Source organism: Eucyclogobius newberryi, unplaced genomic scaffold, assembly GCF_026437365.1.
Source record: "Eucyclogobius newberryi isolate DKJ021-1_F unplaced genomic scaffold, fEucNew1.0.hap1 SCAF_4, whole genome shotgun sequence".
Taxonomy (NCBI): domain Eukaryota; kingdom Metazoa; phylum Chordata; class Actinopteri; order Gobiiformes; family Gobiidae; genus Eucyclogobius; species Eucyclogobius newberryi.
In genome coordinates, this window is record NW_027316056.1 from 13,633,939 (window position 1) to 13,651,190 (window position 17,252).

The 17,252-nt window shown below is 40.7% G+C and overlaps 1 protein-coding gene across 1 annotated transcript; it reads left to right on the top strand.

The window, feature by feature from the left end:
* The first annotated feature begins 9,335 nt into the window (after positions 1 to 9,335).
* Positions 9,336 to 14,921, top strand: LOC140377272 (neuronal pentraxin-1-like). The gene is made up of 5 exons (XM_072462619.1): positions 9,336 to 9,825; positions 10,269 to 10,476; positions 11,129 to 11,370; positions 12,018 to 12,197; positions 12,856 to 14,921. The coding sequence occupies exons 1-5, from the start codon at positions 9,406 to 9,408 to the stop codon at positions 13,075 to 13,077; spliced, it is 1,272 nt and encodes a 423-aa protein (XP_072318720.1). The 5' UTR covers positions 9,336 to 9,405; the 3' UTR covers positions 13,078 to 14,921.
* Positions 14,922 to 17,252: the final 2,331 nt, after the last annotated feature.

The following is a 17,252-nucleotide window of genomic DNA, read 5'->3' on the forward strand; positions in this document are numbered from 1 at the left end:
GATAGGCTTTAGATCAGGGGTGTCCAAATTTGAACATTAAACATTAAACAAAGGGTTTTATCTGGACCATGAAGGGTGGTGAGATTTTTTGAGGGTGTGAATTGAAAGAGAACCAGATATATTAAATGTATATTTATATATATATATATATGTGTGTGTGTATATATATATATATATATATATATATATCTTTTTTTTTTTTTTTTACTACTGTGTAGAGAATATACAAAACTCTGACTGAATCTAATTTATGAGTAATGGCAAATTGCTGACTCCTTATGACTGGTGGTGCAGCAGATGATGGCAAAAGGTTTGACATTTTACACAGAGACGGGATCAAAAATCACCTTTTCCATGTTTGTCATGACCCACTCTGTACGTCATGCTCACGCTCAGCCCCTCCAAATAGAACATTTTGAAAGAAGAGGTCTCTGAAGGAGGCAGAGACCTCTTTATTAGCTCATGTCTCAGTCCAGTTGAGAGCTCTGCTCTGCTCTTAATGAGTCCTACATACACCTGCTCCCCCTGCTCTGCCTGTCAGACCCCCCATTTTCAGACTGTAAAGTAAACTGTACCAACCTCTTTTATTTATTATGATGTATTTACTATCTGGTCAGACTCTACAGCCGTTTATGGTTCCTCCCCAAGACAAAACAGAATTGTTATGAAGCAGAAAATACAATATGATTTTACAAGCCTCTTCTCTGCATAGTACGTCATTGAAGAAGAACCAAAACATTTGACGGAAAGTAAAGTCTGGTATTCTTATGTACTACTACTATTTAGTATTAGTTTATTTTACTGTGTTATGCCAGATATCCAATTGTCTAAAACCATCATATTTAGTTATTATGTATTGCTGTTTTTCATCTCACACCTTCTTTTCCTCAATGAACTTTGCTCAATCTGGGTCATGGCCTAATTGGGTCTTCACCACGTCAGAATCAGTGGTTTGGACTAAACTCCTCAAATATTCACAGACAACGAGCTCCCTTGGCTCCTTTAATTGGTGGCATCACTTTCCATTTGTCCAATTCTTTGTGTTGTCAGGCCGACCACATGAGGTTTGTCCAATTAAACTACAGTAATTCAGTTTATTTGAATGTTATAAATAATAATCATGTGTAACTATGAAACCTTACAGCAACTAAAGCCCTATTAACTCTTCTTGTTTAGATACTCTGTGCCAGATTTGCCGGATTTGCCAGTCTGTGCTATTGGAAGCACCATTCTGTTTTGGCCTTGATCCCTGTACAAACTGTCTGAATCCTGGGAAATGTTGTTCCTGGATTGACTCCAACGAGGCCAACAACAAAAGCCGCTTGATGAACAGCTCTGTCGCCGCTAAAGTGTTAATATGCCGGCCCGGGAGAATTATGATGAGGTTAGCTTAGCACCCGCCACTGCCCGTAATGCCAAACGTATTTGTTTATGTCACTTTGGTTTTTAATGAGGGGAACGACTTCCAGAGTGACGGGACAGCAATAACCCCAATGTAAAGCTCAAAGCAAGTCCAGGGCATTTTTAACAATTGATCAAATATAAGGTGAAATGCATTTCAAAGCAGAGGATGACAAAGTTTAGGCTGACCAACTTTAATGTACAGCGGACATGCACAGGTCTGCCTATGTTGGATTATAACAATACAATTTTGAATCAACTGTCAACTGTGCATAAGACATAACATTCAGGATAAGCCTGGGTTACTCCAGATATCATGATAGTTTTTACATTTCAAACTAAGTTTACGATCTTCTTTTTTGGTTAGGAGATCAACTATAACAGTGGTTCTCAAACTTAACAAAATATCACAAGTACCAGATAATATTTGGCTTTCCAAGCACCTCTAGATATAAACCCGGATTTTATCTGGCATGAATTAGGGATAAAAGTGGTCTAAAAAGTGACTATATCAGTATTAATTAGGTCTAAATGAGAAACCATCGATGAGGTATTTCTAACCCAAAAGAAGGTTTTTAACAATGAATAGATTTGTCTCTAAATAAAACAAATACTTAAATATATGTATAAATAATTTGGATCAGACAATCATTGGCATATAAAACTTGCCATTGAAGAAAGGTCAATATGCCTGGATGGTCAGAAAACAAGAACTAAAGACTGTAAAATTTTTGCTTAACAAAAGTTTTTGGCCCGATGGCTTTATTTGTAGCATGGAAAGGGGAAAGAGGGGGTACAGACAGTTGGCAAATGTCAAGGTTTGCACTAAAAACCCACAACGCCACGGCGGCAGCAACCCCACATGTGCAACCACTGCACCACCGGCGAAGCCTAGAAAGTTAAGACATTTCAGACTCAGACCAGCCAATGGAACATTTTCATACTTTAAACATCTTAAATTGGTCACAATGGATGGAAGAGAAAGAGTTCTAAGGTGCAACAGAGAAGTGATAGCATCTCCAAGGAGACAAGCAGGTGGCAAATTATATAGCACCTTTAACATTCTCCTGAAAAATCACCAACATATGTCATTGAAAAGAAGAAGTAGTGATGCAACAATCACAATCCATTAGTTACTTTGTCATGTTTGAAACGTATGTGATCATGCGTCAAGGCTCGGTCCCGTGAAAGCGGTTTCAGATCTAGTCCACGTGTTTGAGCATGAATAGACAAACAAAGTGGAACAAGTCTTTTACTGTAGTGCAGTCTGCTGAGCCACTACAGAAGCAGGATCAGTGTCGAACACGTTTTTCCTCACCGCTGCCAAAACCACTGCTGCTGGTGTTTGTGCTGTGGTTGTCAGTTCTACAGCAGCTCCCTCTCACCTTTCTCTCCCCATCTGTTACTTTCTCTCTTTCTCCCTCTAAAACTATCTCTTTTTCTAACTCTGACTGCTACTTTCTCGCTCTCTCTCTAACCTTCTCTCACTTCCTCACTTCTCTTTCCTCTCTTTTCTTTTACCTTTAATTTTTCCGCCTTGTCACCTCGCATCTCACTCTCTTATTTTCTCTTTCATTCATTTCACTCTCTCTCCCTCTCCCTAACTTCTTCTATTTCTTGATTTCTCGCTCTCCCGTCTCTCTATTCTTGTCACTCAATACCTATTTTCCCTCTCCTTTCCCACTCCCTTCCTCTCCTTCTCTTGTAAGTGTACCTTACCTTACTTCTCACTTATCTTCCTTTCTTCTCCTCTCCCTCCTTGTTATTTCTTTTTCATTTTTTTCTACTTCACCTTCTTTCCACTCTCTCCCTTAGTCCTTCTTTCTTTTTTCTTTCCTTCCTCCTTCTCTCGTTCTCTCCATTTTCTCTCTCTAACTCACTTTTCTTTCTTTTCTCTTTCCCTTTCCCTCTTCTCCACTTCTCACTCTCCTTTCTATCCATCAGTTTTATCCACCCAATTTCTACTCTCTCACGCTCTCGTTCTCTCTCTCCCTCTCCTTCTCTCTCGTGTTATTGCAGATGCAGATAAATAAGCGAGCGGTTTGTTGCCAGTGTGTGAAATGGCTTGTATCTATCTCTGCCATTAGAAAGTGGCTTCTATTATATAGCCTTGCATTATTCAGTGGGCCTGAGATTGGGATACTTATGGATTTGAGCCTCTTGGGTGTGGAGAGCGGCTGACTGTGGGAACATCGTCAGCACCGGACCAAACTGTGAGTTAGGTGTCAAAACACCTCAAAAAAGTCAAGTCCAAGCATGAGCAGCCAGTCAGAAAACTGGGGCGTGACACACTTATTTAGAAGAACAAGACTTCGACTAGTTTTTGTTAACCTTAATACAAGCTGGCCCCCTGTCCAGGGTGTAAGGCCCAAAGTCACTGTCCCTGACAGGAACAAACGTGCTGAAATACTAAAGAGCTTGAGACCATCAGTCTTACTCAGTATGTGGTGGCCCCACCCACAGCAGAGGGCAAACTCTTGATCTTCTAATTACAAAGGGAGATATTATTTCAAACGTTAATGTGGTTGATGTTGAACTCTGTTACATCTAATGTTTTGAATTTTCTGGACACCATTGTCCCTATGAATTCTAAAATGGTTAAAACAGAAAGTGCCATGGAGAAGTGATGATTCGGTCAAGGCACAGAAAAAGGAGTGCCGCGGAAAGGGCACAAGTCAAAGCTCCAGGTTAAAAAAGAGATTTACAGATTCCCTAGTTCTCATTCCATGTAGAACTAGGGAAAGATATTTTTCTGAAATAATTGGAAGCTGCAGTAACAACTCGCGTATCCTGGTTGCCACAGTAACAGATTAACAAACCCTCCAGCTCAGCTGCCGTTAGAACTAATTTCCACATCCAAGTGTAATGAGTTTGCATTATTCTTTAATGACAAAGTTCAGGGCATTAACATGCTATGAATTCCACAAAGAAAATAATAACCCTAAAACCACCTGGACTCACTTTGCACCTGTAACTGACAAAACTGTCCATGAGATCATCACCAGTCTGAGTTCATCTACATGCTGCCTCGGTGTGTTACCCACCAGATTTCTAAAGTCTGTGCTGAACAGTTTATTAGCACTATTCACTTAGGTTAACATGTCGCTTCAATCTGGAACATTCCCAATGTCTTTGAAAACTGCGGTCATAAAGCCTCTCCTAAAGAAGAGCAGTCTTGATGCCGCAGTACTGAGTCATTACCGGCCCATCTCTAATCTGCCATTTTGGGGCAAAGTCCTTGAAAAGGTTGTTTACCATCAGCTCACAGATTTCCTCTTAATAAACAACTCATTCGATGTTTTTCAGTCAGGTTTTAGACCTCATCACAGCACTGAGACTGCTCTTGTCAAGGTGACAAATGACATCCGCCTGAACACTGACACGGGCAAAGCCTCAGTCTTAATTCTGTTAGATCTGAGTGCTGCTTTTGACACTGTCGATCATGGGATCCTCTTACAGAGACTAGAGGACTGGGTGGGCATCACTGGCACTGTCCTAAACTGGTTAAGGTCCTATCTGGAAGACAGGAAGTACTTTGTTGAAATTGGTAGCTGTGTCTCAGACCACATGACCCTGACCTGTGGGGTGCCCCAAGGGTCAGTCCTGGGACCCCTTCTGTTCAACCTCTACATGCTGCCGTTAGGTCAGTTGATACGCAGTGAAAATGTGTCCTATCACAATTATGCAGACGACACTCAGATCTATGTTTCACTATCGGCAGGTGACTATGGACCAGTAGATTCACTCTGTCACTGCATCCAACAGATCAGTTTGTGGATGCAAAACAACTTTCTCCAGCTGAACTCAGACAAGACTGAAATAATCGTTTTTGGCCAACAAAAACAAAGAGAAAGTGTGAGCGGCCACCTGACCTAGAGCGAGACAAGTGTCTCGCTCTAAAACCTACAAACCAAGTTAAAAATCTGGGGGTAATAATGGACTCAGATTTGAACTTTAACAGCCACATCAAATCAATCAATAACATCTGTAGCTGTAAAAACAGCTGTAGTACAGCTGGAGCCTCCTGCTGGTGCCAGAGTCAGGACTAAACATGGAGAATCTGCATTTCAGTTTTATGCAGCTAAAATCTGGAAGTCTTCCTGAAGATGTGAGACAGGCTTCTCTGACAATGTTCAAATCCAAGCTAAAAACTCTTTTGTTTAGCTGTGTATATGCCTGAAATTATTTTATTTACATTCTTATCTTTAATATCTTAAACTCACTGGGGGCTTTTTTTTGTGATTTCTGTCATGTCTTTGTGATTTCTATGCATTTTTTCTGTTGTGTGAAGCACTTTGAATTGCCTTGTGTACAAATTGTGCTCTACAAATAAACTTGCTTTGCCCCTAGAAGAGGGCAAGAATGATGCCCTCAAAGTCTAAAGCAAACTTTAATTAGCCCAATTAATTGATTACATACATTACTAAACATTATTGCTGCACATTTTATGCGTTAGATGTACATAAAAGCTGAGGACATAAACAGTATTGTGGCTAAATGCAGTTCATTTTATTCTATTCTTAATCTCAAGAGAAAGCCATTAAAAAAACGTTTGTTTTACCCCATTTACTATCTCATTTCTGTTGTGTTAACAATGACTTGTTGATGCATGTTCAGCCCATGAGCGCTACTGGACACATGAGCTGAGTTTGAGTAAAATTTGTTACACGCCTGTCGTTGTAGGGCTCTTGCAATTAGAAGAGGCTATTAAGCATTAGTTCTATCTTGCCTTCAGGCCCGCACCTTCGCTGATTACAAGACGGAGATCAATAATTAAACAAATTAAACAAGACTTCGCGGTCAATTTTTATTTCATCGTAGCCACTGGGGGCTTTAGCACCGTGCACGAGTCCAGGTATAGGACCTGGAAGAAAGTGGTTAATTGTACCGAATGTAGCAATTGCATGAACCGCTATGTGTTTGTTTGAGTGTTAGAGAATGGATCATATAAGATAATATTATATATATATATATATATATATATATATATATATATATATATATATATATATATATATATATGCAATTATCAAAATGTTTAAAAAAAAGATGATAAATCAATCAGATCAGATCAATGAATGCAATTTTTTAGGTTTATGATTTTACTACCAAAAAAGGTCCTGTAACTTCTGTAATGTAGGGAATTTGAAAACTGTTTCCTAGCAACCATGTTTTACACTAGGCCAAAACTCCTCTATGTCACAGAAATGATCTTTTGAGACAAAAATGGTTTCCTGTGTATTTTATGGTTAGAAAATTGTGTCAAACTTTTGGATGGGATTGTAAGTCTCCCCATAGTGTCATGGCATCAATATGTTTTAGAACTCTGCTCTACTTTCTGACATTTTCAACTGATTTTTAAACTTGTCTTCACAAACTGCTACTTGTAAACTCAACATTAATATATTGGTTACTGAATGAAACCAAAATTAGAAATCATCATGAGATTGATTATCGACACTGACAATTTGTTATGTCCTCTCTGCTCTTCTCTCTCATTTCCCGCTGCTGTTTCATCCAATTGTGTCAACGGGCCAAAAAATCCTCTGGAATAATCAATTAGAGCTGCAAAAGGAGAACCAGTCACCTTTCATTTGGCATATTCTTTTTTCTTTTAAGCTGGATATCACAATCAACCACTTGATTAGAGAAGTAACATGGAGGAAGTGTCCTGCCCAAGGATTAAATGAAAACATGATCTAAACATGCAACACATCCCACACAAAGTCAAGAAAAAAAAATTATATCAATGATGAATAAATTATTGAAAAGTGATTAATAAAGAATGTCCCTGTAAAATTGAGTAAGAATAAGCTGTTGCTGTATAAGTGGTAGAGATTTCAGCAGTTCGTCCTGGGATTCATAACGTTCTTGTGCAGATAGATAGATTGTAGCCCTCCAATGACCCATAAAGACAAACAAACAAATTTACTGAATGAAACAGGTTTTATATTAATTATTGCAGTGAGGACTATTGTATTAATAGAAGCACCTTTTTCACGGTCACTGCAAGTTATGATTTGTGTCTGTAATACAAACACTGTGCTGCTCGACTCAAGTGTGCATAAAATGTCTGCACTTGAAAGAGCATCTACTTGACAAATAAGATAAGTCAAGTGTCAAACTTAACCCTTACGATCAAGTGTCCTGCATTTTCCCTTGCTTCAAAATAATTTAAGCAAAAATAAATCATTTTGATGGACCTATAACCTTCTAATAAAACACAAACAAACAAAAAATATTTATACATTAAAGCTGCGGGACCTTTTGTAAGTTAGTACATTTTAGTGTTACACTAAGACGAATTTTGTCACAAAGAATTTAAAATAAAAGGTTAAATTTAGCCTTTTGATAGACCCTAATGACTAAGATATTCAGTCATCTTAAAACAAATATAGCATTGTGTGATTTGATAAGATAATCCTTTATTGTCCACACATGGGGAAATTTCATTGTTGCAACGCAGGTAGATACAGAGGAAAAGGACAGATACTTATAGGAAGTTTAAAAAACACTCTTTATAGAAGAACTCTTATAAACAAAAACTCTTATAAACAAAAACTCCTATAGACAAGACCTTTCATTTCCTAATAAGGAATGGAGGGGGGAAATAAATAAAAAATAAAATAAAAACAGTTAGCGTAAGACAAGATAATAATACTACTAATAATAATAATGGTAAAATAAACACTCTATTTTCATCAGTTATATGCACATGAATGTGACATTATTGCATGTGAGCTCGACAGTAACTGCACATGAATGAATTGCGCAACAACAAGATCAAGTAAAGGTAATTCTTACGTTTATCTTTAAGTGTACTCTATGTATTCGCCTCGGTGCTACAGTTTGGGTCTGAAGCCTGCATTTCTGTCTGAAGCTGACTTCAAAGTGTCCGGCAGTGGGCCCTCGGTGCAGCGGGCTCAAAGCCAAGTGTCCGCTCGCTCCTCAGCCTCAGATGCGCGTCTCCATCCAGCGCAGATGTGTCCCGTTTAGGTCAGTTTGTGAAAGCGCTGCTGTATCTATTTATATCCTTGGGTGGTTGTTATCCCGATCTGATCCACGGCATCTTGGACCATCCTTTTTTCTTTTTGTTTATTAATGCACGAGCGGTGGGGACATTACATAACGCGCTGATTTGGTCAGGGTTGCACAGCACAGCGCCCCCTGGCTGTTGAAGTGTAGCATCCCTATTACTGTACATTGTAACCACTTGTGTTGAAGTTGAAGTATGTCTTTCAGCACGGACACAAAGATCACTAGAGCCAAAAAACAAAAGCATGGACTCTTTCTGGCTGTGGTAAATGGAGGGATGTGGTGCTGTGTGTGTCTCGTGGAAAGGCGCGAGAAGAGAGGCGCAGTGTGAAAGCCACGGGCAGCGCGCCTTTACGCGTGAGAGAAAGAGAGAGTGGGTAGTGGTGGTGGAGACCCCACTGCGCTCGGGAAAGACGAGAAAAGGCTTCGTTTAAGGTGGAATCGTAAGTGTAGGCTACGTTTTCCCTACTACAGTAATGTACATTAGACTGGCACGTGGTGATGCCGCCGTTAGAAGAGACAGAAGATGCGGTTGATGTGTTATTCCCACAGAAAAAAAACATTGATGGAACAAATGACGTCTTATTCACAAATTGTGCCCTTAAACCACGCACACTGAGTTCTTCCAATATGCAACCAATCATGTTGAATGATTATTTGGCATGTTGCTATCTGTGGTCATTGTTCAAATGTGCGAAGTCAAGTCCCGCGAAATGAGAAATGGTAACGGTTTCTTGTCAGCACGACGCACGAGTCACGGCACATTTCTGACATATTTCTAACTGTATGTGAGTGTTGGACGACCTTAAAAGAGCTGGTGCGTGTGGGTTTTGCCCCCCCCCCCTCCTCCTGATGCGCGCTTCCCAAAGCCTCTATATAACACGCGCGCAGAGACGGGGCACTCAGTTCAGTGGACACAGCCGCACTTTCTCTTTCACACGCGGGGCAAGTCCAGACCAAACCAACGCCATGGACGGGTTATCGCGGAAACTTTTTGTACTTTCCTCCTGGTTGTTCCTGGCACAGAGCACCAAACAAGACTTCGGACAGACGCAGTTCATTTGCCAATCGGTGCCCAAAGACATGGACTTGTGCTCGGCGTCGATGCAGAACAGCGGACCCGCGGAGGACCTGAAGACCACCGTGATGCAGCTCCGCGAGACCGTGCTGCAGCAGAAGGAGACGATCATGAACCAAAAGGAGACAATCAGGGAACTAACGTCCAAACTGAGCCGCTGCGAGAGTCAGAGCGGGCCGGCGGCGGAGGGCGCGGGCCGGCGGCCGGGGGGCAAGAACACCATGGGAGACGTGTCCCGGGGCACCACGGAGACTCTGACCCAACTGGGACAAACCCTCCAGACCCTAAAGCAGCGGCTGGAGAATCTGGAGGTAGGAGCGCCGCAGTGCCGTGTGGACCCACGTGTCTCCGCTCAGATCTGTGGGGATTCATCAGTTATGTGGTTATACGCCATGCTTTAATAGTGGGCAATGCAAAAAACCTTAATGTGAAAGGAAAAAAGCCCATAAAGAGGGAAACATATTGCATTTGCTTGTTGTATTTTTCCTTTCTTATTTAGGCCCACTTGTCTTATAGTGAAACACATTATTTTCCGTAGAAACATAAAATCTATTATTTCACCCAATTGCAATCTGTTGTTTAGTATCTGCAAGGGTAAAATAATGACAGAAGTATCCTCAGGGCAAGAATCAGGCTGCGTGTTGCCTGTGCAAGGAAAAGTCTTTCTTAATAGAGTTAATAGTGGTTTTACGCAGCGTGTCGCGGTGACACTGAAGTGACTGTCCCGCACTAACCCTGTGTTTGTCCGCCGCAGAACTACAGCCGAGGGAACAACGGCTCTGCGCAGGCGAACAGCCTCAAAGACCTTCTGCAGAACAAGATTGACGACATGGAGAAGCAGGTGCTGTCCCGGGTCAACACTCTGGAGGAGGGCAAAGGCTCCAGGAACGACACGGACCAGCGCAACCGCGTGGAGTCCACGCTCACGTCTCTGCACCACCGCATCACGGACCTGGAGCAAGGTGCGCGCCTGGATTACACACAACCTGCCGCTTTAGCCTGTGCTTTTACCCCGAAGGACAATGTTACATCAGTCATTATGAGCGTATCACTCATGGCACAGCGGAAAATGCCGCAGCCCCAGATGCGCGCGGGTTTCAGGAGGAGCAGAGTGAAGCTGCATTATTTTGCATATCTCAGAACCTGTGTGGCGTCACCCATTTTGTGATTTATTAACTAATTATTTTCTAAAAACAAGTTTACTTTGAGTGTGTTTGGAGCGTTTGACTACAAAGGCATAAAAAAGTGCACTAGGCTCGTGCACAAGACTTGAGTAAACCATAAAAGATGAGGTAGAGCTGCCTACACCTACAAGACACTGAAAACACCAACCCAATAACGCAGAATGTGCTTTAAACTGAAGGTCAAATAGATTTGCAGCATCTAGAGCTTATGAGACCCTTTTGCCTTTTAGTGAGGCCTTTATGTCAAAAGTTTCAGAAACTAATGAGGCTCAAATCTGATTTGCTGTTATGTTATGGCAATTTAGTTGTAGAGTTTCTGCTTTAAGTTGAGAATTATTGACCTTTTGATTAAGTGCATGCATGGAGAGCTAAACATAGCGATAATCTCAAAAGTAATGCTTTATAAACTGACCCTCGTTCACGTGTGCAGGTAAAGACGACAGACCAAGTGAAAAGTTCCAGTTGACGTTCCCATTGAGGACCAACTACATGTATGCCAAAGCCAAGAGGAGCCTGCCTGAGATGTACTCCTTCAGCGTGTGTCTGTGGATCAAGTCCAACGCCTCTCCAGGAGTAGGAACACCCTTCTCTTACGCCGTCCCAGGACAGTCCAATGAGCTGGTTCTGATCGAGTGGGGCAACAACCCGATGGAGATCCTCATTAATGACAAGGTAGGATTCTGAAGAAACATGTTTCTTTTTTTTTCTTAGGATGTTTTGGCCCGCAGGCTTTATTAGACAGGACAGCTGAGTGTAAAATGAGGATAAGATAAGAGCACATGCAGTAAACTGTCAGAGCTGGGATTCGAACTGTTACTATGTGGATTTTTGTTTAAATTTCAGCCAAGCAACAAGCTACATATGAAACATGAAGTAAAGGCTATAGTCAGTGTATGTTACCACATGTCTCACTGGGATTAATGGACTTTATGAAGGGTCTATTCCATACAGCCCCTTACGGTTGGGATTACATTCACTTGTAAAGCAGAATTAGATAGAGTTATTATGTCTCCCGTATATATATATTGAATAATTCACGACTAATGGAATGCAAATCTAAATCCAAAATGGCTTTACCATTATTAGCCAGGGTTGCATTCAACATTATGAGTGTCGTCGGTGTCGTCGGTGTAATTGTGTGGCAGTGCAGGAAGCCCCATAAAAATAGAGGTGGGTGATAAATGTGAGGTGATAGAATGGAATAGAAATGCGATATCGTCAATGATTCAGCAGGAAGAGACAAAACCTGTAAAGAAAGAGAACACTGCTAGTAATTACATAAGTTTGTGAACATTAAAGAGGATTTCTTCTCGCTGCAGGTCGCCAAGCTGCCATTCCTAATCAACGACGGCAAATGGCATCACCTTTGCATCACGTGGACCACTCGGGACGGCGTGTGGGAGGCCTTCCAGGACGGGGTGATGAGGGGCAGTGGAGAAAACCTGGCTCCGTACCATCCCATCAAACCAGAGGGAGTGCTTGTCCTGGGGCAAGAGCAGGTGAGCGGACGGCACAGGACACGACTGCTGCGGCTGTGTAAGAGGAGCAGTGGGAAACAAACAGCAGCACTTTCTATAACCAGTGTGTTACGGAATGTATAAGTGTATGGTTTGGACCTTTTTAGTCCTATTTTTCATGTTTTTAAGACAGTAAAAATCAGATACAGCACCTTTACTAGAAGCAGCATTTAATTCTCAAAGATATTTCAGCTGAATGTATGCTTTTATCTCTTCTGTTAGATCTACAGTTGGAATAAAACCGTAAAAAAAAGCTAAATATTTAAACATTGAAGTGGCGGTGATTGTCTACATGGTTCAGTCGGTTCATCACAGTTTATTATGTAATACTGAACAGATGGTCATAACACGCCACATTAGGTCCACAAATAGACGAGGACTATGTTGTTAGGCTTTTGTTGAAAATTGAAGAAGAATTGAAAGGGATGACACAAATAAGAGAGTTAACAAATGACAGCATTGTTTTCCCTCAATCAACTTGACTTAGTGGAAACAAAAACTTAACAGCATGATACACTTTCCAAGCAAATTGAAACTTATTCAATGGAAATAATCAGCTCTCTCCAGTCTAAACAGAAGTCAATGTCACTGTAGTTGGAACTATCACCCACAAAGTTAACATGGCTCTCATCTTCTCCAGGACACATTGGGAGGTGGATTCGATGCGACACAAGCCTACGTGGGAGAATTGGCGAACCTAAACATCTGGAACAGGAAGCTGAAAGTAGCGGAGATCTACAACCTGGCCACGTGCAACAGCAAAGCACCAGCAGGCAACGTCTTCTCCTGGTCAGAGAGCAACATCGAGATCTTCGGCGGAGCGACCAAATGGACATTCGAGCCGTGCCGTTCGAACAACTGAACTGGACCGAACTGAACGGGCCTTGTTGCCGTATTTTCTGAGCTTTTGTCGTTTTTTCTTCATTTTGTTAGAGACAATTATGACTTTGAGTGAAGCTTCATTCTGGGATTTCTTAGGTATTTACGTGCAACACCTTGAAGATATTTAAAAAAAAAGAAATCATTGTGGGATTTTCTCCAACTTTTTTCTTCATGGATGTCGAAAAGCACACCTCTGCTTTTTTCATTTCCGCTTATTTTGTCTTGGACTGGCAGTTGGCAATCCACGCCTTACATTTGGACGATTCACAATAAGGGATTACATAAGCGCCGCTGCCGCCGCTCTGCCCGAGGAGCGGAGATTACTCTGTCCGTCACATTTCTGTCAGTGTTTTTGGAGCTGCGAGGTGATGTCTGATGTTCTGGGATGCCCTGTGCCCCCGCCCCCCTTATCCCTCTCAAATAGACCCCGCCCTCTCATATATAAACAGATGTAACAATGCACTTAAGTCACATTCAATCTCTTATCATATTGCTTTTGACAAAATCTAGAAGCTCCTTTTCAACTCAAAGGGGACATAGTATGCAAAATCAACTGCAGCTGAGGCTCAGGTGCTCCGAAAATGTAGTTGTTTTCACATGCCCCCTATCCCCGCCCACATCTCTGTACTTAGTTGGGATTATTTTTTAAATGAAAGACTCTGAGCGATACATGTAGAGTTCTAAAATGTTACGTAGCCACTTTAAAAAAATACATTTATTTATTTTTTACTTGTTATACTTCAATGCTAAATACCTAAAAAACATAATATGTCTCCTTTAATATATTTAAAGGCACAGTATCTAACCTATGGAAAGTTTCACTGTATGGCATTACATTTATCAGTCTTGCATTTATTTAATTACAGCTCAGATAAAACATGATAAGACATGCATTATTCATGTGAATTGGGACATCTCTCCACAGACCTGACCTGTAACTTGGAGCTAGACTAGTTTAATGCTATACAGTGGAACATTCGAAGCATAGCAATCGTATTTCCATGGACTAAGCAGGTGCGGACATTCAACCATTCCACATTTAACCATATTTTCTTTTGTCATTTTAACATAAAAATTAAGATATTGCTTTTATAAAATGTTTTCCATCCCACGTCATATTTCTTATTCATTGATTTACTGTATTTACCAAACAAGTAAGCCATAGTCTGTACCGTTATACCTTGTGACGGCTTTGACACTTTCTTTTACTGCCACCTCCAAATCCAAACTTAGATCCGATTTCCAAGCTTTTCCCTTCGCACTGTTGCCTCCTCCTGACTTTTACCCGTCCCGCCCCATCCGGATCTTGCACTGTGACTGCTGAGGGGGAGAGAGAGGAGCTGCTCGCTGAAGGACACTGCAAAGTCAGACTATGGTCGATTTGTAATTGTCGCTTTTCTTCTTCAAGTGTCTCTGTTGTAAGAATGTCGTTAACTTTGCCAACATTGCTACAAAAGCCTGGGTGCCTTGGGCTGGTTCAAGCGTTCAGCACATTATGTTTTTCCGTTGCGATGATTCAATGTTTTTCCAGTTAGTTGTTGAGTTTTTTTGGAGCCGGGTTGAGTTTCCTCTGGTTCTTCTGGTAAATGTGTTTTGGTTTGTTTTCGGACATGTGTTTTGGGCAGGTGTACTACGCTGTATAAGGAATGTTACAGTGTGTGTATAGTAACAGCATGAAAGAGAGAGTGCTGTGGAAGCATTGTTGAAATCTGCTTTACTATCTCTGGGTCTGGGTTTTCTACTGTATTGTTATATGCTACAAGCATGGCAAAACTGAGAGATGAAGATTTAATTTTTGTAATAAAATTGTGATACCTAACGTCATGATTATTGGTTATCTATCATTTTATTCAAGAGCTGTCAGAACATTTGACACATCATTTCACCAGACCCATCAACAGAAATTCGGGGGCCCGAGGCAAGTATCCTCACATGGGCCCCTTCTAATGCAAATTAATAGGAAATTGGTCCTTTGTTCCCTCTGTCTATTCCCAATTTCCTACAGTTTACTGCTTAAAAAAGGTGAATTAAGATTTTACTGTAATCACAACATTATTTTGTACAACAGTTACACAGTTTAATAAGTAACATGCATTTTACTCACTCATAACACTCTAATGAGTAATAATGTAAAAACTTTGCTTATTTGATGACATTTCAGTGTGGAGTGCATTTTACTTGAGCGCCCTGGTTCCAGTTGCCTAAATATAGCACAGTATAGGTTAATTAGGGTGTTCATGACGAGTTGCCCCAATGGCTTCACAGGACTGATTAATGCAAAGAACATCATGACGTTTAATTCCGCAAACATACAACTAACATACAACAAACTATAACAAAAGACATAGGAAAAGATGAATCAACTTTATTCTCTCAGACTTTTAGTGTCACTTGCCCACGGACGTTTTCTATATGAAGTACAAAAGGCCGAATCTCAGCACCAGATCTTCAGACGCAGCCAAGGTCGTCAGGTGCGTCTTCAAGATCACGCCGAGGTCTTTTAGCTGACTCCTGGTTCTCTCCCTCTCGAGCGCTCTTCTTTCTGATGCTGCTGTTCGTGCATTAGCGGCTGTGGCAGAGGAAAAGTGCCTACTCATATGCTCCTCTTCAGAGTGTCCTAGTTCAAGTGAGTCCAGCCTAAACTAACAGAACAGCATTTGCACCGTCGTCGCCACCTGTTGGCGCAGTTACTTTGAAGATGTGAAAGCCACTGAATTTGAATGAGGTGGATTTACATGCGATGCCACTGTATAAAAAAGAGAAGGCCACATCTGTCTCTCTGTGTGCCTGATTCAGACAAACAATGTGTCATTTTAATTCATAAAGTCAAACACGGACAGGAAATGTTTCAAAAAGGCAGTGTCATGTTTGACCTTGAGAGGTTTTCTGTCCTGAATTGTAATGTAGTGAAATGAATGAAAAATGAATAAAGCAGAAGACTTGTCGGGATGCTGCAGGCAGATGTGTAACGAGCCAAAATAATATGACCACCAGGTTTATGACAGTATAAGTCAAACTGTTGAATCTCTATTAGATTGAAGAACCTGAATTATGTAACTGGTATATACATTAAAAGTGTTCTACATGACTGTTCTGGTCTGCCCACTGCTTCGTCTAGATCATTTTTCTCCATGCATGACTTTAAAAATTATGACAAATTAGGACTCTTGCCATTGCGATTAAGTTTTGAATGGAAAAACATCCTCAAAATGTTGCATATGAGAGATTTGCTAAAGGGTTGGAAAAATAAGTTCAGTCCAAGGTGTTTAGGTTAGCGTTCTTTTTCAAATCATCTAATTGAGAGATGATTTGTTCAATATTTGAGCAATAAAAACACCTGCAATTGAATAAATGAATAAATACAAATATATGAATATGTAATGTTATACTGTGGAACAATTTAGGCAATGTTGTAAAATCTCAGAGAAGAAAAACAGATGGCCTACCCTCCGAGTGCACCTTTAAAGACCACAACATTTGGTGATGATCAACCAACCTTTTTATAAAGTGAATCAATGCCTAAATAAATGACTGACAACACTTTGATATTTTCCAATTTGAAGAGCAATCAACAGCCGACATAACACCGTTACAAATCAGTTAAATACTAATGATTTTGGGATTTGGATGAGCAAAGTGACAGATCCACATTGCATAATTCTGCATTTGGCAGGTGACAGCGCAAAGCAGCTCAGATCACAGAGTAAAGCCTGAGTAAAGTCATCAGTAGATCTCTGCACACTGCACAAGCTGAGGCTGAATCACATCACAACTGCTCTCCTCGCTTCAGTTTCAAAGTATTTTTCAGCAGTCAGATTAAAAAGACATTAATTTACTGTAATGGAATGGATTAATGGACATTTTTCCACTTTTTTCATTTTCAACTTTAAACTTGAAAAAAGAAAATAAGTACAAACATGCCTGAAAATCAAGAACAACAAACAAAATAAAAATACATCTTATTAAAACAACTCAAAACAACTATGAAGTCAAAACAATGTTCAGTTTTAAAAAGTGCAGACTGGTTAAATGTAAAGCCATGTTACACACAAGAAACAGCAACACAACAACAGTAATTCATCTCTATTGAGGTCACAAGACAGCAAAATATCATATGTCCAGAACTAAGCATTCTGGGTAAACTGTATTTGCATA